The following is a 27,027-nucleotide window of genomic DNA, read 5'->3' on the forward strand; positions in this document are numbered from 1 at the left end:
ATCAAGATGTACTCCTCCTGCAGAATGAAAGAGAGAGATGCATGGATTAACATGGGTGTACTAAGAACATGTCCTGGTTAAGTGTGAAGGCCCCTTAATGCGTCCCGGAGAGTGCTGGCCATCAATTGGATGGCCAGGGTTTAGTGTGCTGCATGGCTGCCCAAAACCCCACCAACCTCCGCCCCACTTCCCCTGACTGATTGGCGGCAGCTTCGTCCATTGGACTGCAGGCTGTGCTCTCAGCTCAGGCACAGGCATTCTCCTAACTCACGCTGCAAGGCTGCACTGTTAACTTGAACCATGGGGGAGACTGGTCCAAACTGAGATGATGATGTGCAAAGGGCTGTGAGCACCTCCACCAGTGGCTGCTCCATGGTCAGCTTTAGCAAGGAGATTGTACAACCTGCCTAGCCGTCCAACTGTTCTGCAGTCCACTAAAATGCTCATTAGTTTGCAATCTGTGCCTGAGGAGTGAAAAGCTCTGCTGTACTTGGTGACATTTTGGTGTCTCTGTGTTGCTTGAGTGGGCAGATAAGCTAGAGGCCCAACTCCATGCATGTCAATGTGGCTGTGCCTGAACTGTCTCAGCTGCAAAGGAATGGTCACTTTATACAAGGTTTCCCCAATGCGTGGCCGCTTCCCTTGCCCACATCCACCCCACCCCGCATGTGCTTGTGCGCTACCTTCAGCCACAGGGTAGCCCTTGCCCCCACCCACCCCAAGTTGCCTCAACCACAGGGCAGCCCTTCCCCACCTGCCCCACCGCAACCAACGCGCCTTGAAATCCGACGTTACTGTGTGCTCACCTCTGAGCTCCCCTCAAACTGCAGCCCGCCAAGTGCACACCTTGTATGCTGTTGTGAATGGCCGTGCTGATGTAGGCTGATCCAGTGGGGGTGGGGGTGATTCTGGTGGGCTAGCCTTATAATGATATGCTGATGTATTACAAGGAGGATCCTGATATCCGATGCCAGGAAATGCAGTCCGCCATTGACGAGCTGAGCGGACAATCGCAAACTGATTTCATGACATCGTGAAACTGATTTTTGGCCTTCTCGCCATATTGTCCAACTCACGCCAGTGAACATACCCAATGCCAGAGGGCATGGAAAACCCCATCCGTTGTTTCACCAGTGCCCTGTATAATTGAAGCATAATCTCACTACTGTTGTATTCAGTTCCCTTTGCAATAAACGAGGACATTCTATTGGCTTTGCTAAGTATTTGCTGCACCTGCATGCTAACCTTCTGGGATTAATGCACTAGGTTATCCAGATCCCTCTGTATCTCAGAGCTCTGCAATCTCTCACCAATTTGATAATAGGCTTGTTTTGTATTCGTCATGCCAAAATGGACAACCTTACATTTTCCCACATTATACTCCATTTGCCAGATCTTTGCCCTCTTACTTAACCTATCTATACCCTCTTCACAACTTACTTTCCTGCCTATCTTTGTGTCATCAGCAAATTTAGCAACCATACCTTCAGTCCCTTCATCCAAATCATTTCTATAAATTGTAAAGAGTTGAGGCCCCAGCACTGATCCCTGTGGCACACCACTCATTACATCCTGCCAACCAGAAGATGGCCGCTTTATGCCTACTCTCTGTTTCCTGTTAGCTCGCCAAACTTCTACCCATGCCAATATGTTACCCCCAATGCCATGTGCTTTTATTTTCCACAATAACCTTTGATGTGGCACCTTATCAGATGCTTTCTGAAAATCTAAGTGCTGTACATCCACTGGTCCCCCTTTATCCAGAGCACCTATTACTTCTTCAAAGAATTCCAATAAATTGGTTAAACATGGGCCTGAATTCATGCTTGGCTTGCTTGCCAAGTTGTCAGGAGTGGAAGCGGATGTGGAATCCGGCCGCGATCACATTGCAAACGCGATTTCACGCTGGACGGCTAATTAAGGTCAGGAAGGACCGGGCGGGGGCCTGTCAGGCTCCCGGTCCAATGGCGACCCAGCAAGTGCTTTAAAACTGGCAAAGTCAGCTTCCTGAAGGCTACCAGGGGAGAATCTTTAGAGTCGGTCCGGAGACTGGAACAATGGCCTCACCGGTGGCAGGAAATGCCAGGCGGGAGGGCAAGTCAGATGGGTGAGCACTCGGCCCCCTGTTTCTCAGATGAGTGCCTCGCGGTTCTCGTGGAGGAGGTCGGCGTCAGGCGGGACACTCTCGTACCCATGGCAGGAGGAGGCCACCGCACCCGACCAAAAAAAGCCTGAGAGGGGATGGCAGCCGAGGTCAGCGGCCACAACATTGTGTGGCGCACATGGCTGCAGTGCCTCAAAAGGTTCAACGATCTGCTGTGCTTGGCAAGGGTGAGGACCGAGTTGGCATGAATCTGTGTGGAGAAGTGTGCTAATGGCAGCCAGTCGTGGAGAGGCGTGGGTCTCTGACAAAGGTAAGAGTGCAGTGCACAGAGGTGAGTGTGTCAGATTGTGCAAACATTCTTGTGCAGTCTCATCATTGACGGAAGCCTCAAATCTGGAGTCCCCATTGATCATTGAAAGACGATCGCACCAAGATGCAGATCTCCATTGTCTCACCAGGGTGCCTGGCGTGCACAGTGACAGTGTGATGACTTAAACTAATGACATGTCATTGTTCTCCCTTAGATTCGTTGGCACACACTCAATCACAGGACCCCAAAGAGCCACCCTTGACGCCAGAGGACCACGGGACTTTAGATGCACCTGTGTCACACCACCCTCTCTGAATCAGGCATCAGCACAGGTACCATCACTTCGGTGGGCATTAGATCCTCTGCTAGAATGTCGATGCATTGCGGTGAAGGAACTTCACGTTCGCTTGAGGAGCAGGCGGAGACAGAGATTGCCCAGGGCACCGGCAGTCGGAGGACTGCTAGAGACCAGGACCATGCTGAACTGAAGGCAGATGATGAGCCTCTGGAGTCGTCCATTAGGCAGCAGATGCTGGATGTCCAAAGAGATGTGCGGGAGGATCTGGCGGAGATCCATGAGGGTCTGCATGCCATGGTCTCTGTTATGGAGGAGTCCATGTGGAGCATGAGCACTGTGTTGACCCTCATGGCCGAGTGCACTGCCGCCTCCATTTAGAGAGAGGCAACTCCAGGGACAGGATCAGGGGTTCTTGGGGTTGGGCTCGGACCTGCGAGCCCTCACACAGGCAATGACCTCAGGTGGTCAGTGCTAGTTTGGGAAATGGATGAGGCACCCAGTATCCCCGCCAGGTGCCCGTCCATCAGTGGTGGGTTGGGAGGTCCAGAGCAACCTCATGTTGGCACACAAGCTGCTTGTTGTCTTTGCGAGCTCCTCTCAGGGCGCTCTGGGTGATGGCAGCAGCTCCTCCACCTGGCCGTTTCTTCCCAGGCAGGGCCAGCACAGGCTCCACTGGCCAGAGGCTGACCATCAAGATCATCAAGGCCAACTGGACAGCACAGTCAGCAGGCTGTCTCCAATGCCACTGCCAGCGAAGCGGTGCAAAAAGACATAGCATTCGCAAACGTAGGTTTAAGGCACCATGAGCACAAGAGGGACTATTCATGAGTGATATTCTGTGGGCACACCAGTATCAGCTGGACATGACTGGCTCTAAAATTTATTGCACAGGCGCTGAGTGGACTTTGGGTTCAAAGGAAAGTGTCATTTCAGATATCCGGTATGGAGGTGGCACCCCTGGCATGAGGTGGAAGCAGATCTTTGGCAGCCTAGCTGATGGAGCCTTGCACCTACAAAACCAAGTAAAGCATACTCAGGCCATTAAGACAAAAGCAAAACTTATATCATTTTGACAGTCATCAAGTGAACAGAACTATATATGGTGTTAATGGCCACACCAGTAAACATATTAACAAAACATGGCAAAACAGAATTACCTGGGGGTCTTGGAACACCAACAAGTCCTGAAATGAAGCCTGGAAATGCTAAGACTAAAGCTCAGAAACAACCAGCAGCAAACTATCTCCTTAACTCCTCACTACTCACAATAGCAATGCTGCAGACCCTTTTTATCCCACCCTTGGATGAGGTTTGGTTAAAAGTGGGCTGCCCGCCTTGCCCGTGCGATGACCGTAAAATCGTGCCGGCAACGTAAAATCGCAAGCAATTGCCTTTTCAATGGACTTTAAGTGGTCTTTTAATTGTTGGCAGGTGTGGCTCCAACACCCGCGCGCGCCCACCGACCTGAAGATTGCTCGTGTGCGGAATGACGCAGGACGCTCGTCCAACGTCCTCCTGTGCTATTTCACCTCCATTTGTGTCGGGTGCGCGCCCGCCCATGAGGTGTAAAATTCTGCCCATGATTTCCCTTTCACAAGACCATGTTGACTCTGCCTGATTACCTTGAATTTATCTAAGTGCCCTGTTATAGCGTCTTTAATAATAGCTTCTGACAATACCCCTATGACAGATATTAAGCTAACTGGCTCATAGTTTCCTGCTTTCTGTCTCCCTCCCTTTTTGAATAAAGGAGTTACATTCACTATTTTCCAATATAAAATGGAACCTTTCCCAAATCTAGGGAATTTTGGAAAATTAAAATCAATGCATCAACTATCTCGCTAGCCACTTCTTTTAAGACCCTAGGTTGAAATCCATCAGGACCTGAGGACTTCTCAACCCGTAGTTCTAACAATTTGCTAAGTGCCACTTCCCTGGTGATTGTAATTTTCTTGAGTTCCTCCCTCCCTTCCAATCCCTGATTTACAGCTATTTCTGGGATGTTACTTGTATCCTTTATAGTGAAGGCTGATGCAAAATACTTATTCAATTAATCTGATATCTCCATGTTTTCCATTATTAATGTCCCAGGTTCACTTTTTATAGGACCAACGCTCACTTTGTTAATTCTTTTCTTTTTTAAATATCCATAGAAACTCTTACTGTCTTTATATTTCTAGCTAGCTTACGCTCGTACTCTAATCTTTTCCTCCTTATTAACCTTTTAGTCATTGTTTGCTTTTTTTTATATTCTGTCCAATCTTCTGACCTGCCACACACCTTTGTGCAATTCTATACTATTCCTTTAAGTTTGATACTATCTTTAACTTTTTCAGTTAACCATGGATGGTGGATCCTCCTCTTGGAATTTTTCGATGGAATGTATCTATACTGTGTATTCTGAAATATCCTCTTAAATGTCTGCCACTGCATCTCTATTGACCTATCCCTTAACATAAATTGCCAGTTCACTTTTGCTAGCTCTGCTTTCATGCCCTCATAATTGTCCTTATTAAGTTTAAAACATGAATCTTAGACCCACTCTTCTCTCCCTCAAATTGAACGTAAAATTCAATCATATTATGATCACTGCTGCCTAGGGGTGCCTTCACTATGAGGTCATTAATTAATCCTGTCTTGTTGCACAATACCAGGTATGGTATAGCCTGCTGCCTGGTTGGTTCCAGAACGTGCTGATCTAAGAAATTATCCTGAAAACATTCTATGAAATCGTCATCTGCTCTATCTTTGCCCATCTGATTGTTCCAGTCTACATGTAGATTAAAATCCCCCATTACAATTTCCATACCTTTCTGACAAGCTCCCATTATTTCTTCTTTGATACCCCCTCCTACTGTGTGATTACTGTTAGGGTGGGGTTGGCCTGTACACCACTCCAATAAATGACTTCTTGCCTTTATCCTTCCTCATTGCTACCCAAACTGCCTCTATACCCTGGTTTCCCGAATTTAGGCCATCCCTCTCAATTGTGTTAATGTCATCTTTAATTAACAGAGCCACCCCTCCACCTTCTCCTAAATTTGTACCCTTTCTAAAAGTCACATACTCTTCAATATTCAGGTGCCAATCTATGCCATCCTGCAGCCATGCCTCTGTAATGGTTATTAGATTGTACTTATTTATCTTTATTTGCGCTAAATCCAATAAATTCAAGAGAAACTTCCTTACCAAGAACCTAGAATTCGTTACTACTATGAGTATTTGAGGCAGATTGTATGGATGCCTTTAAGGGAAAACTAGATAAATACAAGGGGGAGAAAGGAATAGGAGTACATGCTATTAGGATTAGATGATATGGGGTTTGAGGAAACATATGTGTAGCATGAACCCCAGCATGTTGAGCCAAATGGGCATTTATGTGTTGTTAATTCTATGTAGAATGACCATTTAATGGTTCAAGTAGAGACCTTTCATCAGAACTGGAGTACATTGACCTGTTGTTACTCTTTCTAAATTCTAATGGAACTTGCTATATGTTTCCGGTAATAGTGTTGAATGTGTGCAGTTTCTCTGATAGTGAATGAGCTAATTCTGACACCCTGTAAACCCAGAACCGCATGTGGCGTAAAACTATGTCCAAGAAGCCTGGATCTCATTGCATTGGAGTTGATGCAAACAGGAATTTTGATGCCAACTTTGGAGGTAGGATATTGTTTCTGATATTGTTTTGCAAAATTGATTAGAATCAAATTACATGAGCTTGTGCTGAGTTAATCAAAACTAACCCCACTTATTAACATAAAATATGATATATATATATCATAGAACCAGCTGGAGTGTCCTAATCACCTACAATCTAATTGAAATCGTTCTTCCTTTCAACGGGCTGACTGGCCTCCTTCTGTTGTCTTGTAACAAATATGCTGGATGTGTCATGGGAACAGAATGCCAGAAATCCTGGCTGTCCGCTTTCCTGTTGCTTTCTCTCTTTGTGGTAAATGTCCTGTCATTGCCTTAGTGAGTTAATGCCATGCTTGGTGTGAAACTAGGAGAATCCCAGGTTTAGGTACAATCTGTGCTTAATGAATGAGTCACCATCAGCACAGTGCAGGCAGTCCAATTGGTTTCAGTGTCCCCAGGATCAGGAGGATAACATAGTGATTCAGAGTTCTGGCCTTTGACTGCTGTTCGTGATTGGCTTTTGGTGCACCAAGGGAGTGAATGGCGGCAGAGTATTCACAATGAAAGGCACCACAGCTCAGTGTTATCTGTGATGTATTTCATACAAGTGTCAGTCAGCTGACACTCATCCCCTTGCTTACATCTGAAGGATGGCCACAAAAGCAAGGGACTGAAGGCTTGGGACACAAACGAAAAACAGATTGCAACAGGAGTCAACTCTTTCAGGAGAGAAAAGGGAGAAACCTTGAGGAATAGTGACTTAGCTTTTGTGTTCAGGTTGGGGTTTGGGTTGGGGTTTGGGTTGGGGTTTGGGTTGGGGATTCAGGGTTAGTTTAGAGTCAGGGTTAGGGTTTGAGTTCGGCTTAGGGTTAGGGTGTGGGTCAATTTGTGCAGCAGAATGACTGTTCCCTTGTGTTCATGTTCTCATTTCTCAAGCTTTGTGTTTCACTGGTGTCTGTCACTTTTGTTTGGCTTAGACTTCCTAAAGCTTTTTGTCCTGTTTTGCTTGTCATTTTTTTCTTTGTAGCTTTTCCCTGGCCGGGTTTCGAGTTAAGGTGAGGGTTTGGGTTAACATCATACCTTTGCTTGATCCCCCGTAAATGCTGCCTGAGATTTTGGAACTCCTCTAAACATTGGGGAAACCTATGGATCCAACTTTAAATATTGACCCAGTCTCTGGAACTCGTCGGAACAATGGCCCCACCTTTCTTAGAATCTGTTCTCGCCTGGGTATAACCTAATCAGAGTTTGCATGGGACCGGATAACTATTGATGTTGGGTGGATGGGCTGGTAAATATCTTGTGCAAGGCTAATAAAGGTTATTTTTGATTCATAGGCAATGGCAGTAGCAAAGCTCCTTGTGCGGAAAGTTATTGTGGGCCTCATGTGCATTCAGAACCAGAGGTGAAAGCTATTGTGAATTTCATCCAGAAGCATGGCAATTTCATGGTTTTCATCACGCTCCATAGCTACTTACAGCGCTTGTTGTATCCTTATGGATATACCCAAGTGCCTCCAGAAAATGCTGAAGAATTGGTATGATACTTTTTCTTTCTGTATTTAAAAGAAACCATGTTTTTTTAAACTCGTTTTCTCCTCTATAAGCATTGGCTCATGTGTATGTACAGCAATGCACAATGGGCGGCTTGACCAAACACTTGGCTCCGTATGTATTAGTGTCCATGATTCACCATAGGTTGGGGGAGTTTCCAAGTGGCAGCAGATCAGGGGCCAAGCACATCCCAGGCTGCTCTCAGATCCCAGGTTACGGAGTGGGAATGCCAGAGGACCTTGGTGTTTCAAGAAGCAACCTTCCCAAAGCCACTTTTTTTCCCCTTTCGATAAATATTGGGGCAGATTTTCATCTTTGCCACCTGGGTGTTAAGCATTATGTGGGTAGTGCGCAGGGAAGGAAGATCTGAAGGGAAATGAAGATCTGAAAGGAAAAGGAAGATCTAGGGGGAAAGCAAATCCGGAAGGAAGGAAGATCCAGGGGAAAGAAAGTTCCAAACAGGAAGAAGATTCCAAACGAGAAGGAAAATTGGGGTAAGGAAAATGGAGGGGGAAGGAAAATTTGGTGAGGAGGGAAGATGGGAGGGTTGGAAGATTCGGGAGAGGGGGAAGGAAACTGGGTTCAGAATATCCGGGTTTTGGAAGATTTAGGTGAAGGAAATTCCAGGGTGAAGGAATATCTGGGGGGATGGATTATGCAATAAGGCATGATAGTGACAGGATAATCTGTTTTAGTGATGTTGGTTGAGGTACACTAAGTTCTCACTTAATGTGATCCTGAAAATCATGACTTTAAGCAAATCACATTTTCCCATTAAAAGTAGTGTAAAATCTGCAGTTAGTTCCTGTAGAACATTCCTCATTAGAAAAAACATTAAAGCATTAAACCCTTTAAGTTGGAATACTATCCTAGAGTATCCTATATTGGTAAATTAAATAACTTTTAAAATAAAATAAAGTTAATAAAAGAAATATGGTAACTTGCTACCTACACTAATTCCCACTTGCTGCCGATCCTGCTCACCAGACATCCTGTTTCTGGCCCTCCTGGTCGCTGCGGACTCTTCCTCTCACTGATCCTCCAGTCGGGAGCCTCTGTCACATCCTGACTCACCATCTCGCTGATGCTCAGACTTGTGGCTTCTCCCACTCCCTAATCCAACCTTTTGTTGGTCCTTCCTCTCGCCAACCCTCCCACTCCCCAACTCTCCCATTCACCGCTTCCCACTCCTGAACCCTCGCTGTGAATGCGGGCTCTGGAGATAAGAAGCAGGGGGAGCCGCTTCAACGTGCAGGAGGTAAGTTCTCTTCAAGTGGGTTTGTAGTCAGCTTCACCCCCTTTTTGATCAGAAATCTCCCTTTCCACCCGCCATCCAAGTTTTAAAGCCACAGGTAGCGGCTCCAGTGTCTGTAGCACGGGCAGAGTGAGCCAAGCCACTGCCCAGCTGGCTTTACCGCAGCGGAGAGGAGTTGTGTCCCGGCCTGGTGTCCCAAACATATTCAATTCATTGTTGAGTAAATTTTCTAATGGACAGAATCATGGATCTGTTACCAGGAGAAGAGAACTCAAGGTTCGGTGAGAGGAAGGATCAGTGAAAGGTGAGTTAGGGAGTAGAAGATACTGCTAGCCTGGAGGGTTTGGAGTGAGAGGGTGAGTTAGGGAGAGGGAGAGGCTGCTAGCCTGGAGGGTTTGGAGTGAGAGGGTGGGTTAGGGAGAGGGAGAGGCTACTAGCCCAGAGGGTTTGGAATGAGGGGGTGGGTTAGGGAGAGGGAGAGGCTGCTAGCCCAGAGGGTTGGGAGTGAGGGGGTGGGTTAGGGAGAGGGAGAGGCTACGTCATAATGGCGCCGATCAGGTCACATGGATCCTATGTCAGACTGGCGGGAAAATGAATCTCGCGACACTAAGCAAGATTACAGGCCCATTAACTGACTGACGTTAAAGCAAAACAACATTAAACTGGGAAATGTTAAATGGGGACTGACTGTATAAATATTAGTTAAGACATTGCTGCTCCTGCAAAAAATTTTACTTTCACCGAGGGGAGTAGATGGGGCCTTGGTTTAACACCTCCCCTCAAAGACAGCACCTCTGACATAGCAGCACTCTCCTGCTACTACACTGGAACATCAGACTAGACCGTGAGCTCAAGTCTCTTGTGTGGGATTTGAACCCACATTACCCAATGTTAATGTGCTACCTGTGAGCCACAGCTGGGAAGTAAATGATAGTTGACCGACTTGGGTCGATGTTGTCCTAAGTATATTTTGAAGACAAATGACCGTTTTAAGATGAACCCGAATAATTCTGTGACCTCTCCTTGGTACAGGCCACTCTAGCCAGGGAGGCGACTGAAGATCTGGCCTCCCTGTATGGCACTCGGTATACATACGGAAGCATCATACAAACTATCAGTAAGTAACACACTCTGAATTGCATTGTAATCTCACATTTGGAATGTTCTGCTGCAATTTCGATCTGTGCAGTTTTGTGTGTGGATATTACAGGCTCACCCAGCAGGAGAAGAAAGGTACAAGGTACAGACACAAAGGGACATGATCCAGGTCTATAAAGGAGGAGGGGTATTTAACCAAGTTTTTAAATGGGGAGGGGATAAGAATATTGTAACTTCTGTTTATCTCTTTTCTCATTAGTTGTGACCTGCTAACAAAATGCTGGGAGTGGTTGGGGCGGGCAGTAATGTAGTTAGCAACCTAGAGGCCTGGAGACATGAGTTCAAATCTCATCATAGCAGCTGGGGAATTCAAATTCTAATGAATAAATCTGTAATTAAAAAGCTACTCTTTGTAATGATGATCATGAAACTCTGTTTTGTCATAAAAATATTTGTTCACCAATATAGGAACTTAGGACTTAGAAGCAGGAGTAGGCCATTCGGCCCTTTGAGTCTGCTCCACCATTCAATAAGATCATGGCTGATCTGGTTGTGGTCTCAACTCCACTTTCCTGTCTGCCTCCCGTAACCCTCGACTCCCTTCTCCAACAAAAATCTATCTAACTCAGCCTTGAATATGTTTAAAGACCCGGCCACCACTACCTTCTGGGGAAGAGAATTCTACACTCTAATGACCCTTAGAGAAAAAAAACTCTCCGCATCTCTGCCTTAAGAGGGAGACCTCTTGCCCTTAATCCATATCCCCAAGTTCTATTTTCCCCCACAAAAGGAAGCATCGTTCCGGAACCATCCAGCCTATCCTGTCCCCTCAGGATCTTACATGTTTCAGTAAGATCACCTCTCATTGTTCTAAGCTCCAATGGATATGGGCCTAACCTGCCCAACCTTTCTTCATAAGGTAAGCCCTTCATCCCAGGAACGAGTCGAGTGAACCTTCTCTTAACTGCTTCTAATGCAATTATATATTTTTTTCAAATAAGGAGACCAAAACCGTACACAGTATCCTGATGTGGTGTCACCAACTGTAGTAAAACTTCCCCACTTTTATATTCCATTCCTCTTGCAACAAATGCCAACATTCCATTTGCCTTCCTAATCACTTGCTGTACCTACACACTAACTTTATGCCAGCAATGCCCACATCCCATGAAAGTATAAAAAAAATGTACCAGGGCAACCAGATCCCTCTGTACCACTGAGTTCTGCAATCTTTCTCCATTTTAATAGTATACTGCTTTTCTATTCTTCCTGCCAAAATGGACAAGTTCACATCTACCCACGTTATACTCCATCTGCCAAATTTTTGCCCACTCACTTAACCTGTCTACATCCCTTTGCAGGCTCTCTGCCTCCCCATGAGAATTTATTTTCCCACCTATTTTTGTGTCATTGGCAAATTTAACTATTCGGTTCCCTCATCCAGGTCACTGATATCCTTTAGGGGAGGAAATCTGCCCGGTCAGACCTACATGGGACTCCAGACCCACAACACTGTTTATTGCCCTCTGAAATGGAGTAGCAAGGGAAAATAAGATGGGGAATAAATGCTGGCCTTGCCAGAGACACCAACACCCCAAGGATGAGTTTGAAAAAAACGTTATTTTCAAACAGGTGATTTTACAATGTTTTCGTTGGCTGAATTCACACCAGTCAAGCCGTATATCTAATTTATGATTTTTTAACACTTCCCAAGTGGCTAAAGAGTCCAATAGTCAGTACTAAATTTGTAGAAAGTTTGTTAGTCCAGCTTTGGAGAGACCTACTTTTGTACAATGTTGGTAATTAAAAATTGAAAGAAGTTTAGAATTACCCAAGAGCAACAACTCAATGAAGCCAGATAAAGAATGTCGACTGTTCCTCAATGATGAACAGGTCACTCCTCCACTGCTGCAACTTTCAACAAACGATAGAAAATATGCTCCGTCATTGGCATTCAATAAAAACACAGCTTTACCAATATTGTTGGGCTATTGGACTCATTAGCCACTTGGGAAATGCTAAAAAAAATTTAAATTGGGTCTGCGGCTTAACTGGTGTGAATTCAGCCAACAAAAACATTGTAAAATCACCTGTTTGAAAATCATATTTTTTTTTGGGGGGGGGGGCTCCCATTGCCCCAAAGCTTCAAAATTAAAATTCTCAATCTTGCATTTAAGGATCTCTGTGACCTTTCCCTTAACTACCTCTGATATTTTCTTCCAGCCCCACAACTCCCCTCCCCCTGCCCAAACTCAGTGTTTCACTAATTTGGACCTTGTTTGTGCAACCCCTTCACTCTTGGCCCATCACAGACACCCCGTGATGTGGGATTCCCTTTCTAAACCTCCACCTCAGGCCCTTTAGGATTTTTCTTAAAGCCGTCTTGTTGAACAGGTTTTTGACCATCCATTCTAACATCTCCTTCTTTGGCTCAAAATCCATTTTTTTGATTATATCTATGCAAAGCACCTTGGGGTAACTTCCTATGTTAAAGTTGCCCTATGAATGCAAGTCGGTGACTGAAACTGCAAGAATATATTTACAACATCTGTGCTGAATCATCTGCTATTCTCTCAGTTATTAAGAAGCCAACATGATTTGCATTTCCTTGTCTCCTCTTCCTTCCTTTCAACCATTTACTTCTACCTTTATTCCCATCCTAAACAGGGATAGGGGTTGCATTGTGGGGAGGTCCTGTGCAAAGTCTCAGTTTTGTGGGGAGATCATCTACATTTTCCCAGAGGGAAAACCAATAAAACTTGGAAATGAAGGGTACCAGTAAAACCTGTCCTAGCTGGTCTTGTATACTGTTACGGACCACGATGGGGGGAGGTTAATTCTAGCCCCGCTTCTCCACAGGTTGTAACAATAGTTTAAATGTTTAATTCACCCACGAAACTGGCCAATTGTTTACCTTTGATACTGTTATTCCTAGCCCAAAAAAACTCTAACCAGGCTTCTATCAGTAAATGCAAAAAAAATTGATTTATTATAAAACAAACTACTTTTTAAGAAACAAGTTAGTAACTGGTTAACATACAAGTTGTAGTTTAGAAGTATAATGATTTTTTTCCCCTTTTAACAAATAGATATTTGAACTCCCATACACCCACACACAGACACAAAACAGGACGAAACAGACACCACCCCTGCAAAGGCTGGGGGATGGGAACATTTTTTTTAAAAGGATAAGATTTGAAGAGATCTTAACGCTGTTGATCAAAGAGAATTCTGGTCACAATATATCTGGAAGTTCCTTCAGACAGATTCGTTGGTGAAATTGTCCTTGATGACTCTTACTTATCGCAACTTTACAGACTTCCAAAAAAAAACAGATGAGTTATCCTAATGAGACATTTCTGAGGAAGGTTTAACATAAAGGTGGGGCAGAGAGAGGGAAAGAGAGAGTCTTTTTCTTGCAGTCTTCTTCAAAGGCATCCCCACACACGCTCTGACTGAGGGTTTTTTATAGACTAAGATGTTCAAGGAATACTTTTCTTAGGCCAAGTGATTTTAACCAATCAGCAAGAGTCGTTAGCCTGCAACAGCAGTTCTTTGTTAACTTAGATATACAAAGTATTTCTTCCCTCTCCAGGTGTTCCGCACTGGACATCTATCTTGATCCGTGGTTTCTTAAAGAATGGCATATTCACAGCTCCAAATTAATATTGCAAACTTTTAAAAATAACTCAGGAGGAAGAGTGTCCAAAATTCAATGTCCTTCAAATTTTCCAAAGAATGGTTCCTCACAATATCTTAAAATAGAACTAATACCTTAAAATGGTATTATTGGTGCCAGTATTACTGATTTTTACTTAGATTTGAAAAGTTTGAACTGGTTTTTCCTTCTGCAATAATTATACTAAATATTACCAACTTAAAACAGTGTCAAATCTATTCAGGCAAAGTTATGAAGAACTATGATAAAAGCAAAATACTGCAGATGCTGGAAATCTGAAACAAAAACAGAAAATGCTGGAAAATCTCAGCAGGACAGCATCTGTGGAGAGAAAAACAGAGTTAACGTTTTGAGTCAGTATGACTCGTCTTCACAGCTAAAGAGAAGTAAAAATGTGATAAAAAATTTATTCTATTTAAAGGGGGCGGAGCAGGTGAAGCTGGATAGAAGGCCAGTGATAGGTGGAGGCAAAGGAGAGATTCACAAAGATGTTATGAATAAAAGGACAAAGGGGGTGTTAATGGTAGTGGTAAAAACGGTAGTGGCTAAAGGAGGTGCTGATGGTGGCATTAAGGTAAGAAAGCAGAATGTGATAAAAGCAGGACAAGGGTGAGCACTCTGGAAAGAACAACATGAAGAACTGACAGATGGTCCTTGTGGAGTTGGGATGGGGGACGGTGGTGGGAAAAAAGATCAAAAATAGGATAAAAGGTGGGGATAAAACAATGAATAAAAATGAAAATAAATAAAAATAAAATAAGTGGATAAAAAATAAAAATGAATATTGAAAAAGGAGGATAAAAAAGGGGTGGGGATGGAGGAGAAAGTTCATGGTCTGAAGTTGTTGAACTCAATGTTAAGTCCGGAAGGCTGTAAAGCTCCTAGTCGGAAGATGAGGTGCTGTTCCTCCAGTTTGCGTTAGGCTTCACTGGAACAATGCAGCAAGCCAAGGACGGACATGTGGGCATGAGAGCAGGATGGTGTGTTGAAATGGCAAGAGACAAGCAGGCCTAGGTCATGCTTGCAGACAGACTGAAGGTCTGGGTGCAAAGTGGTCACCCAGTGTGCGTTTGGTCTCTCCAATGTAGAGGAGATTGCATTGGGAGCAATGAATGCAGTAGACTAAATTGAAGGAGGTGCAAGTGAAGCACTGAGGTAAAGGGGCAGGTGTTACACCTTCTGCGATTGCTTGGGAAGGTGCCGTGGGAGGGAGTTGAGGTGTTGGGGATGATGGAGGAGTGGACCAGGGTGTCCCGGAGAGAATGGTCCCTTTGGAATGCCGACAGAGGGGGTGAAGGGAAGATGTGTTTGGTGGTGGCATCATGCTGGAGTTGGCGGAAATGGCAGAGGATGATCCTTCAAATGCGCAGGCTGGTGGGGTGAAAAGTGAGGACAAGGGGGACCCTATCATGGTTCTTGGAGGGAGAGGAAGGTGTGAAGGCAGAGGGGCAGGAGATGCGTCGGACACGGCTGAGGGTCCTGTCAACTACAGTGGGGGTGAAAACCTCGGTTAAGGAAGAAGGAAGACATTTTAGAAGTGCAATTTTGGAAAGTGGCATCATCGGAACAGATGCAACAGAGGCAAAGGAACTGAGAGAATGGGATGGAATCCTTACAGGAAGCAGGGTGTGAGGAGCTGTAGTTGAGGTCATTGTGGGAGTCGGTGGGTTTGTAATAAATATTGGTGGACAGTCTATCACCAGAAATTGAGACAGAGAGGTCAAGGAAGGGAAGGGAAGTGTCAGAGGTGGGACCATGTGAAGATGATGGAGGGGTATAAATTGGAAGCAAAATTGATCAATTTCGGTCTGTCCACAAGCATGACCCAGACCTCCCTGTCGCTTGCCATTTTAACACTCCACCCTGCTCTCATGCCCACATGTCCATCCTTATCCTGCTGAAATGTTCCAGTGAAGCTCAACACAAACTGCAGGAACAGCACCTCATCTTCCGACTAGATACTTTACAGCCTTCCGGACTTAACATTGAGTTCGAGGACTTCAGACCATGAACTCTTTCCTCTATCCTCACCCTTTTTTAAATCCCCCTTTTTTCAATATTCATTTCTATTTTTTAATTTTTATTTTTTATCCACTTATTTTTATTTATTTTTGTTTTTATGCATTGTTCTATCTGCACCTTTTATCCTATTTTTGATCTTTTTCCCACCACCATCCTCCACCCCAACCCCACAAGGGCCACCTGTCACTTGTTCATGTTGTTCTTTCCAGAGTGCTCACTCTTGTCCTGCTATTATAACATTCTGCTTTCTAACCTTAATGTCACCATGTTCATGACATCTTTGTCAATCTCTTCCTTGCCTCCACCTATCGCTGGCCTTCTATCCAGCTTCACCTGCTCCACCCCACTTAAACAGTATAAATTTCATTACATTTTTACTTCTCTTTAGCTTTGAAGAACAGTCATATGGACTCGAAATGTTAACGCTGTTTTTCACTCCACAGACGCTGTTAGACCAGCTGAGTTTTTTCCAGCATTTTCTGTTTTTTTTTATGAAGAACTATGACTGCTACAGGTAATATAAAGAAAAATTGACAAAGTAATTTGCCACAGCCTAGGAGCCCTATCACTGACCAACCTGAGTCTCTATGCAATTAGACAGGTTACAAAGGCACAACATCACCCCTGACACCAAGCAGCACCCGCAGTAAATACTGATTGTGTAGGGGCCTTAAGCGTTTTTGTGCATGCATGCCCTCTGCTGGTGGGGCACTGCATGCTCATGCAGCAGCAGTAGCACAACTTTCTGCACTTTACATGGACACCCAAAGGATAAACAAAATCCTCTCCTTCCCTTTTTCCTATAGTTCTCTTTACCCACTTTCCCACATCAGCTACGTTTAGTTCAGAGAGTTAACCCCTCACCTCAATGCTGTGCTGATGCATTAAAGCTTCCTCATTAACCTCACTCCACAGGTCCGATCCCAAGCAAAATACTCTCTTTTTGAGTACTTCCTCTCCCATCAACTTTCCACCAGTTGTTCCAGGCCTGCCCTTTGAAAAAGAAAAAGTTGATTTTTTTTTTGTGAATTTTTTTTGAACCCACTTGTAGAAAGGACCAATCTTAAAACAGCTCTAAAAATGGATGAATAGCTCATACAATATTGCACCCATCATAATGTCTAGTTCTTCATTAAAACATTGTAAAACAGGTCTGCTCAGTCCACAGTGTTCCATCCAGAGATCAGGCCACACAATTGGAAAATGTTCCCCAGTTTTAAGAGCATTTTTTTAAAAATTAATTCATGGGATGAGGGCATTGCTGCCTAGGCCAGCATTTATTGCCCATCCCTAACTGCCCTTGGGAAGTTGGTGATGAGCTGGTCCAATGATACATAAAATAAGGAACAAAAGGAGCTCATTTAAAGAGTGCATTTGTTTTTTTTCTAACTAATAGCAGGAAATTTACAAACATTGTTCAATCTGTATATTCTCCAAACAACAATTAAGCTCTGAATGACTTCAGGCCATGCTTACTTACAGCAACCTGCCTTAAAGGATCAGGCCATCTTAAATGCAACTCCAATCTGTCAACATTACATTATCGTAGAATATTGCTCATCTTCCAGCATCACCTTCTAATGGACAGTGCACAGCAGGCAGTGATTAGCTGACTATTGCACATGGAGTGTTGAATCAGAGGGTATGATCATCATTGAGTCAGTGGACAATGTTTTTTAGCTATTTCAGCTCATTGAGTCCACCTCCGTTTGTGTATCAGTGTACAACATATAAAATCCCTCCATTCCCTGGATTAACCCAATGGGTAAAGACACTGACCAGGGTAGGACTGATCCAGAGAGATCAGGCTCAATTCCTAATTGGGTTAAATTAGCTGATTTCAGTACTTTATTACTGCAATTGATCTCAGCTGACCTGAATTATGAAGGTCAGGCATCAGCCAAGACACTGCTTCTGATCCACCTTTTATTGCTCCAAGTCCTAGTAATGAGTCACGCTGGCTCATCAATCACCAACATCATTGCTGAAACCTTTTCTGGTCTGGTCTGTTCTGTTTACATCCATATTACCTTTCTAATGACCTGGATCATGTCCTCTCTCAATCGTTGTTTCTACATTGACCAAGTTCAGTGCATCACTTTCTGTAACTTAATTAAGTTTCAGAACCATCCTGGTCGATCAGCTCTGAACCCTTTCAGACGGGAGGGAAATGTGTAGTTATGTCCTCCAGGGGTCAGTATTGGGACCACTTCTCATTTTGATATATGTTAATGTCATAGACTTTCATATACAGGGCATAATTTTAAAACTTGTGCTTTATATGACACAAAACTCAGAAATGTCGTGAAGTGTGAGGAGGATATTAATAGACTTCAGGAGAACATGGACAGACTGATGAAATGGGCAGAGGCGTTACAGATTAAATTTAATGCGAAGAAGTGTGCTGTGTGTCATTTTGGTAGGAAGAATCAGGACAGCCAATGTAAAGTAGATGGTACAATTTTAAAGGGTTCAGGAACGGAAAGCTCGGGGTGTATGTACACAAGACTTTGAAGATGACAGGACAAATTGAGAAAGTGTTAAAAAAAAACCACATGGTACTCATGGCTTTATAAGTAAAAGCACAAAGTACAAAAGCAAAGAAGATATGCTAAACCTTTTTCAAAATACTGGCTAGACCCAGCTGGAGAATTGTGGCTGACTTTGAACACCTCACCTTAAGAAGGATGTCAAGACCTTAAACAGGATCCAGAGGAGATTCATTAGAATGGACCAGAGATGAAGTACTTCAGCTCAGAGGAGAGACTAGAGAAACTGGGGCTGTTTACCTTAGAGCAGAGAAGGTTAAGGGGAGATTTGATAGGGATGTTCAAAAACACTAAGCTTTTTTGTAGAGTAAATAGGGGGGAACCATTCCAATGGCAGAAGGATCAGTGACCAAAGGACACAGATTTGCAAAAAAATTTCAAAGAAACAGGAGTGATATGAGAAAAAATATTTCACGTAGCAAGTTGTTATGATGTGGAATACACTGCTCGAAAATGTGGAAGCATATTCAATAGCAACTTACAAAAGGGAATTGGATAAATACTTAAAGTGGAAAATTTTGCAGGGCTTTGGGAAAGAACAGGGAATTGGGACTAATTGTATAGTTCTTTTAAGCATCAAGTGGTTTCCTCCATGCTGTATTTTTCCATGATTCTATGATGATGAAACAGCATATGACCCACATGAGCAATACCATAGGATACCTGCCAACATTCTGTAAAAATGCATGTCACAGAAAGATTTTAATGGTTAGTTTAATAGTTCAATGTTTTTATGCAAGCATTGGCTGATTGGATGTCTGTACTTGGTTACCACACGTGCAACCTTTCTTCATATCTGTAGGTGAGAGCAGTGGGAACAGCATCGACTGGAGCTATAACCAAGGTATTAAATACGCGTATGCCTTTGAGTTGCGTGATGAAGGTCAATACGGCTTCATGCTTCCGCCCAGTCAGATCATTCCCACGGCTGAGGAAACTTGGTTGGCCATAAAGAAAATAATGGAACACGCTTCCAATCGCTTACCTTGATATGGCGGCTACTGCACTGCTGATTTACAAGGAAGGTGTTCAGTGCTGATTGGCTATGTAACTGCGTTGGTATTGTACGTGCTTTCTTCTGTATGGCTGCATATAAACGGAATGTCATACTGCAATATTGCTTAACACAGCATGTAGTAGAAAAGAAACTTAAAGCTCATTTCTTGCATTTCTGCCTTTGAGGATGTACTTAATTGCAGCTTTTAAGGGGAAAGAGTTTCGGATTTTCCCCAATCAGGGTAAATGGTTTAATGGGGTGACTGGGTCACAGGGTTGACCTCAGTCTCAATGTATAATAGTTTGCTCAGTGCTCAGATTGAGAGGTTATCCTAATCTGAGAGTCTGGGGTTCTCCAATTCCAGGCTGACAGATCACTTCAATCTCAGAGTGTGAGTATTGTGTTCAATTTTTCATTGTTCAATTATGTTTGTATGATATCTGTTCTCTGTGTGTGATTAGTTAAGCCTGGGTAAGAGAAGTTAAACTGTAGGCAAGCAGCTGGAGGCATGAGAGCAGACATTATAAAGTATTGAATCAACTACTGTTTAGGCATATAACCCGGAGTGTATCATCTCTACATATCTCTGAAGCATAAAACACAATAGGGTTACTCTAATGTCCAAGTATATTCTTCAACCATACCTCATTTTGAAAGTGTATTTCAACCTCACACTTAACTTGGTAACAATATCAGTTTAAAGATCTACCTCCATTGCAAGATAAAAAGATTTAATCCAATCTCAAGATTTAAGAGTTTACAGTAGCATAGAAATATTTGATCTCAGAGTTTAAGGGTTTACTCAAGCACAGGGTTTAAGCATTTGCAGGAGGCCAGTTGAATGCTTTATTCCAACTCATCACATAAGGATCTACCTCAATCTCAGATGATGATTTTGCCCTCAAACCTGTTGCCTGGGAGTTTGTTTAAGGGTTTAACCTAATATTAGGTTAATAATTTCAGTTGAAAAGATAGATCCTAATCTCTAATTTAATGCAGTTTAGCCCATATCAGTTTGAAGTTTTATCACAAACTCAGCATTTAACTGTTTGCCCCAATCTTAACACAATCTCATTCTTTAATTCTTGAATAAGCTCATCATTTTCCAAATTAACCCATCTCATTTTAAGGGTTTAATTCCAATCTCATGGGTTCAAGGCTTCACCTCAAACTCACTTTAGGAATGTGCTACAATCTAACTTACTGTGCTTGATATTTAATATACCATGCTTGTCAAATATGTAGACATATTATGTTTATTAAAAACTATTGCCAGTTGTTCAGGAATGTCTGTCTGCTTTGTTATTGGACAGTCCATCTTTCTGGTAGGCTTCTATGAGCTTTACCAGTTTATAGAAACTTACAGCACAGAAGAATGCCATTTGGCCCATCATACCTGTACTAAGTCTTGGAAAGAGTGATTAATCCTACATCCTTTCTTTTTATCCATAAAGCTGTAAGTTCCCTCATGTTTGTGATGAAAATCTAAGTACTACTTGTCCAATTCTCTTATAAAATTGTGAGGGAATTAGTTTCCAGCACATTTCCAGGAAACAGGAAATTCTAGGAATACTCAGTAGGTCAGGAACCATCTGTGAAGATAGAAACGAGAGTTAAAATTTCAGGTCTATGACTTTGCAATAGAATTGGAAGACGATGGTGATGGGCAGCTTTTTAAGTACAGAGGCAGTGAAAAGGGAGCATGAAAAGAACAAAAGAGAGAGAAAGATTTGTGACAGGGCGGAGGGCAGGAGTGGGCGAATGACAGAAGTACAAGGCGAAAGGAGGTGCTGATGAGAAAAGTATAGAAACAAACGATGGGTCCAGAGGAAGTGTGAATACTTACAGTAGAATAGTAGAGAGTGAGAGAAAAGTGTAGGAAATCTGGTAAGATCAATGCGAGAACTTTTGGATCTTCAAATAAGCTTAACATTCACCTGAAGGATACAACCACTGTTGCTGTTGGAGGCAAACAGGGCTTTGGTTTAACATTCCACTCAAAGCTTGGGACGAGGCCTAAGTGTACAGACCACTAAAGTGTGTCATATACAAAGCATTCTTTTGCAGATTTCTGATCATATAAAATTTTATAGTTCTGTGATCTCCATTATTCTACTGCAAGCTGGAAAAACTCCAAAGAACTTAATTGTCACAAAGATGATTCAATTTATCCAATTTAGCTGCCACTGCACAACTTCGCAGACATGACAACATCTTACTTGTCTCTTGAGAACCAGAGTAGCAAGAAAGGGCAATTCAGTGTACATGCTGTCCCTATGTGCTTACATCTCAGAACAAGGGGCTTAACTGTAAATAACACAAGCAACATAGGAACTGTGCATTATGGCTTTAAAGCAGACATGTTACTGTTCAGCATTGGCCAGGCATTGCTGATATCAAAAAGAAAAGAAAGACTTGCATTTATTGTCTGCTTTTCATGACCACCATATGTCTCAAAGTTCTTTACAGTCAATGAAGTACTTTTGAAGTGTAGTCACTATTGTAACTTAGGAAACAAAAACATTTACGTGAATTGAAACTATAATAAAGCATAATAATAATAAGAAGAAAGTAATTAAGAAACTTGAAGAATGGTTGTGTAATCGGCAAATGAGGTGGTGCATTTTGATAAGAAGAATAAGGAGGCCACTTGCTCCTTGGGAAATAAATGTCTAAAAGGGGTAGAGGAGCAAAGGGAACTGGGCATACAAATAAACTAATCACTAAATGTAGTGTTGCAGATCAATAAGGCCATAGAAACAACAAAGCACAGGGTTAATTTCCACAGGGATAGAATTGAAGAGCAAAAAAGTTGTAATAAACTTGTGTAGAACCCTGGTTAGACCACTTGTAGAGTACTGTGAACAGTTCTGGCCTCCACGTTATGGAGGCACTGGAGAAGGGGAAAAGAAGATGTACTCGAACGATACCAAAACTGAGAGGCTATCTGTATCAGGAAAAGGTGGGGGTTTGTTTCTCTAGAAAGGAAAGGACTGGGGGGTGTCCTGATAGAGATCTATAAGGTTATGAAAGGGTTCAATCAAGTAGACAGAGAAAATGTTTCCAATTGTGGAAGAGACCAGGACTAGGGGCCATAAATATCAAAGCAACATACTGTGGATAGTGGAAATCTGAAATAAAAGCAAAAATTACTGGAAATACTCAGCAGGCCTGGCAGCATCTTTGGACATGGTTAGGGACAGGAGGGTGTGAGGCAGGTATGGGGACCCAGAAGTTGGCAGTGAAGGAACCTCAGCCCTGGTTGTCCAAAAGGGTCAAGGTTTTGCAGCTTTTCTGGATGAGATCAGAATGGATGAGCAAACTGACCACGGCACTGTAGTGGAGGGAGCCATTCAAGTCGGGGGAGTAAAAAGGAATGTATTTGCAGTAGGTGGCAATATAGTAGGGGGATAGATACTGTTCTCCGCAACCCATGGCGTGACTCCCAAAGGCTGTGTTGCCTGCCTGGTGCCAAGGTTAAGGGCATCTCCTCTGGGCTGGAGAGAAACTTGGAGTGGGAGGAGAAGGATCGGGTTGTAGTGGTGCACTTGGTGGGTACCAACAACATAGGTAGGACTAAGAAAGAAGTTCTGTTGAGGGAACATGAGCAGCTAGGAGCTAAATTTAATAGCAGAACTACAAAGCTAATAATCTCTGGATTACTACTTGAGCCAAGTGCAAACTGGCATAGGGTAAAAAGGATCAGAGAGTTGAATGTGTGACTTAAAGATTAATGTGTAGGTGGGTTTTGATGGAGCACTGGCACTAGTGGAAAGAGGGAGCTGTATTGGTGATAATATAAAAACAAAATACTATGGATGCTGGAAACCTGAAATAAAAATGGAAAATGCTGGGAAAACTCAGCAGGTCTGGCAGTATCTGTGAGAGAAACAGTTAATGTTTTGAGTCCATTTGACTCTTTTGTACAGTTAACTGTTGAGATGGTATTCATCTGAACCACTCTGGGGCCAGAGCCGTGGTGAGTGGTATAGTTAGGGCTGTAGAGAGGGCTTTAAATCAAATAGTGGTAAGGAAGAGGCTTGTGTGAAGCATATACACCAGAATAGACCTAACACAATAACAAAATACTGCACATGCTGGAAATCTGAAATAACAGAAAATGCTGGAGATATTCAGCAGGTCAGGCAGCATCTATAGAAAGAGAAACAGAGTTTATGTTTCAGGTCAATGATGGGATGACCCTTCACCAGGACTGAGGAATGGTAGAAATGTAATAGGCAATAACGATCTTCCCTTTTGTTCCGTCTGCCCCTGCTCAAAACCTATTACATTTCTATCTCTCCTCAGTTCTGAAGGATCATCCACTTGAAACATTGATTCTGTTTCTATCTCCACAGGTGCTGAGTATTTTAGCATTTTCTGTTATTACACCAGCATAGACCAACCTATTGGACCCCATCAAAGGTTACGGGGAGAAGGCGGGAGAATGGGGTTGAGAAACTTATCAGCCATGATTGAATGGCGGAGCAGACTCGATGGGCCGAATGGCCTAATTTCTGCTCCTATGTCTTATGGCCTTATGGGCCGAATGGCCTGTTTGCAGGCAAGTTTTTTTTATTCTTTCATGTGATGTGGGTGTCGCTGGCAAGGCTGGCATTTGTTGCCCATCCCCTAATTGCCCCTAACCCGAGTGGTTTGCTAGGCCATTTCAGAGGGCAGTTAAGAGTCAACCACATTGCTGTGGGCCTGGAGTCACATATTGACCAGACCAGGTAAGGATGGCAGATTTCCCTCCCTAAAGGACATGATTTGAACCAGATGGGGTTTTTACAACAACCAATGTTAGTTATCATGGTCACCATTACTGAGACTAGCTTTATATTCCAGATGTACTCATTTTTTATTTATTTATTTAAAAACTAGTTGCCGTGATGAGATTTGAACCCAGACCCCAGAGCAAGAGCCTGAGCACCACCCCACCCCACCCCAGGATTCCTAGCCCAGTCCCAATGCACTGAGCATGAGTGGGCTGTCCATCAGCATTTGCGTCCTCACGTCGCGCGTGCGTGCGTGCGAGCGTTATATGGAGAGGGGGTTTTACGTCAGCGGGTGCGTGCGCAGCGCGGGGTGAGGAGGGTGGGGGAGGGGCCGGACAGGAGCTGGCAGCGCAAGGCACAGCGAGACCGAGTTCCAGGCCATCGGCGCAGCCGCTCTGAGGTTAGTGCTCACCGCGCATTCTCCAAATTTCAGCCCTGGCGCAGTCGCAAATCGGACCCCAAAAGCCGCCCGGCCGCTGAAACGGGTGTTTTACTTCATAAAAGAGCGAGAAAGAGTCCCAGGAGTGGCTTTTGGATGACGGGGAAGAGCTTAAAGCCCAAGCTAAGAGGGCCTAGGCCGCACTAGGCCTGCCTGTTAGCAGGGCTGGATTTTGGCGGGACTAAGGGAGGAGGAAGAAAGGAGTGTGTGCGGGAGGTGGTGGTGGGGGTTGGGAAGTGGGGGGGGAGGTGAATAAACTCCAGAGTATTGAACAGGCTCGAGGGAAGGTGCAGGTCCTCAACCTTGCGGCCTGGGCCCTGCACTCACTGGGGGGGGGCCTGTTGTAAATTATTTATTTTTTTTATTTTTAAGAAGAAAAGGGAATGAGTGCCTCAGGGTTTTATTCCTGCAACTCCTAAATATTTCTGTTCAAAATGGGTCCCAGGGTCGAGGTTTTAAAAAAAAAACGGTCTGCTGCAATTGGAAGAATTCCTAGTAATCGTTAGGCTTTAATGTATTAATAATCGATTTTTTTTTTAAAATAAAAATTCCAATAGATTGGAGTGCAAAATTCTGCAGAATTGGAGGATTATCCGGTCAAGCATGTTTGTTGCATTTTGTATAACTTGGAAAAAATTGTAGCCCTGGCTTTGCAAGGATTGCAGATCGATTCAGTTTTTGTTTGTTTATTGAGGGCTACGTTGGAAGATTTATTGTCTTTTTTTTTTTAATTGCATTTTTTTTAAAAAAAAAACGTTTTTTATTTCATTTCTGTAAACACCCGTTGTGATTTTATATGAGCTGCTTGATGTGAGTTTTTAATCTAAGTTATCCGGTGACTGTTAACTTCTGTAGCTCTCAAACACTTGAGAATGCTTCAAATAATATTTCACTTTTTTTTTTAGAAAATGCCTTTGAGTCAATTTGTGTACAATAATCTTTTTTTAAATGGTTGGTCAAAAAAAAAAGATTTTTGACCCTGTTTGTAATGTCCTTGCTGTCCTTCATCTGCTTGGATTTTGGAGATCCTTGATTATTTTTTTTCTTGTTGGAACGCACATTGAGATGAATTTCTTGAGTATCTAACTTGCAATCTTTTTGGGGCAGTGCTGGATAAAATTATTAAGAGATAGCGTAAGTGTAAAACAGTTTTTAAAAAAAGGACCAGATTTTAGCAAGCATGGAAGAAGACTGGTTAACAATGGGTAACTGTAGAGGCTCTTTTAAATATCTAAAGCAAAAGGGTAGTTAAAATAGGGTTGGAACCATTTCAAGATGAAGAATATCTTAAGAGTGAAGAAATTGTAGAGATGTTTAACCAAAACTTGAAGCAAGATGTAGGGCTGACTGCAAGAGTACCAGAGAAAGGTGTGGAGGAACAGCTAATATATAAACCATATTAGAAGGGTTAATGAGACTTAGTTGATATGTCTTCTGGCTCAGATGGTCTACACTCCAGAATACTGAGGGAAGTTAGGGATGAAGTAGGAGGGGTGTTGACCATAATTTACCAAAATTCTTGTGAAGTGGGTATTGTGAATTGTACCAAAGGAATTATGGACCAGTTAACCTCTGGTCAATAGAAGGAAACCAGCTAGAAACCATAAAAAACGATGACAGTGAATGTTTATAAAGGGACAGGCTAATCGGGGACCGTCGACACAAAATTTTAATTAACTGAATGGAATTCTCTCAGGAAATTTCCATGGAAAAACTTAAGATCCATGGCATTGAAGGCAACATGGACACAGATAGAGGGGTGGCTGAAGGAGTGAAAATAAATGGATATTTCTTTGGTTGGCAAAAGTTAGCTCATGGTGTGCTTAAGGGACCTGAATTGCACCTTCTTAGCTCTGGTAGCACTTGCTTCTGAGAGGTTGTAGCTTTAAGCTCCACTGAAGAAATGTATAATATAGGCTAACTTCAGTATAGTACTGAGAGAATGTGGATTGTCAAAATTGCTATATTTTGGACAAGATATTAAACCAAAGTCCTGTATGTTCAAATGGATTCAAAAGATCCTATGGCACTACTGGAAAAAAAAATTACAGGGAGTTCTGCTGACATACTGGCCATTATTCATTTCTCAACAGTATGCAATCATCATCAAATATCCCCACTGCTGACCTTCCCTCCATGAGATCAGAAATGGGAATGTTTGCTGACGATTACACAGTGATTGATTCTATTTGTAACTCCTCAATAAAATAGTCTGTGTCTGCTTGCAGCAAAATCTGAGCAACATCCAGGCTTGGACTGGTAAATGGCAAGTAACATTTGTGTCACACAAGTGCTAAGCAATG

The 27,027-nt window shown here is 43.1% G+C and overlaps 2 protein-coding genes across 7 annotated transcripts in view; both read left to right on the forward strand.

Moving 5' to 3' along the window:
• Nucleotides 1-20,786, forward strand: part of LOC144687243 (carboxypeptidase A1-like) — a 65,266-nt gene extending 44,480 nt beyond the window's left edge. For both annotated transcript variants that reach the window (XM_078553066.1, XM_078553065.1), the window contains exons 9-12: nt 6,285-6,375; nt 7,692-7,891; nt 10,195-10,279; nt 19,313-20,786. In XM_078553066.1, coding sequence (XP_078409192.1) covers nt 6,285-6,375; nt 7,692-7,891; nt 10,195-10,279; nt 19,313-19,500 — 564 coding nt within the window. In that variant the 3' untranslated portion in view covers nt 19,501-20,786. The remainder of the gene's footprint in view (nt 1-6,284; nt 6,376-7,691; nt 7,892-10,194; nt 10,280-19,312) is intronic.
• A 3,807-nt stretch (nt 20,787-24,593) lies between these two features.
• nrf1 (nuclear respiratory factor 1) overlaps nt 24,594-27,027 on the forward strand; it is a 60,864-nt gene continuing 58,430 nt past the window's right edge. For 3 of the 5 annotated variants that reach the window (XM_078553068.1, XM_078553073.1, XM_078553072.1), the window contains exon 1: nt 24,594-24,685. The gene's annotated coding sequence lies outside the window, so the exon portion shown is untranslated. Of the gene's footprint in view, nt 24,686-25,753; nt 26,093-27,027 lie in introns of those variants that run through there. The other 2 variants (XM_078553069.1, XM_078553071.1) reach the window with 2 other exon arrangements.

The sequence above is a fragment of the Cetorhinus maximus genome, chromosome 12, assembly GCF_964194155.1.
Source record: "Cetorhinus maximus chromosome 12, sCetMax3.hap1.1, whole genome shotgun sequence".
Taxonomy (NCBI): domain Eukaryota; kingdom Metazoa; phylum Chordata; class Chondrichthyes; order Lamniformes; family Cetorhinidae; genus Cetorhinus; species Cetorhinus maximus.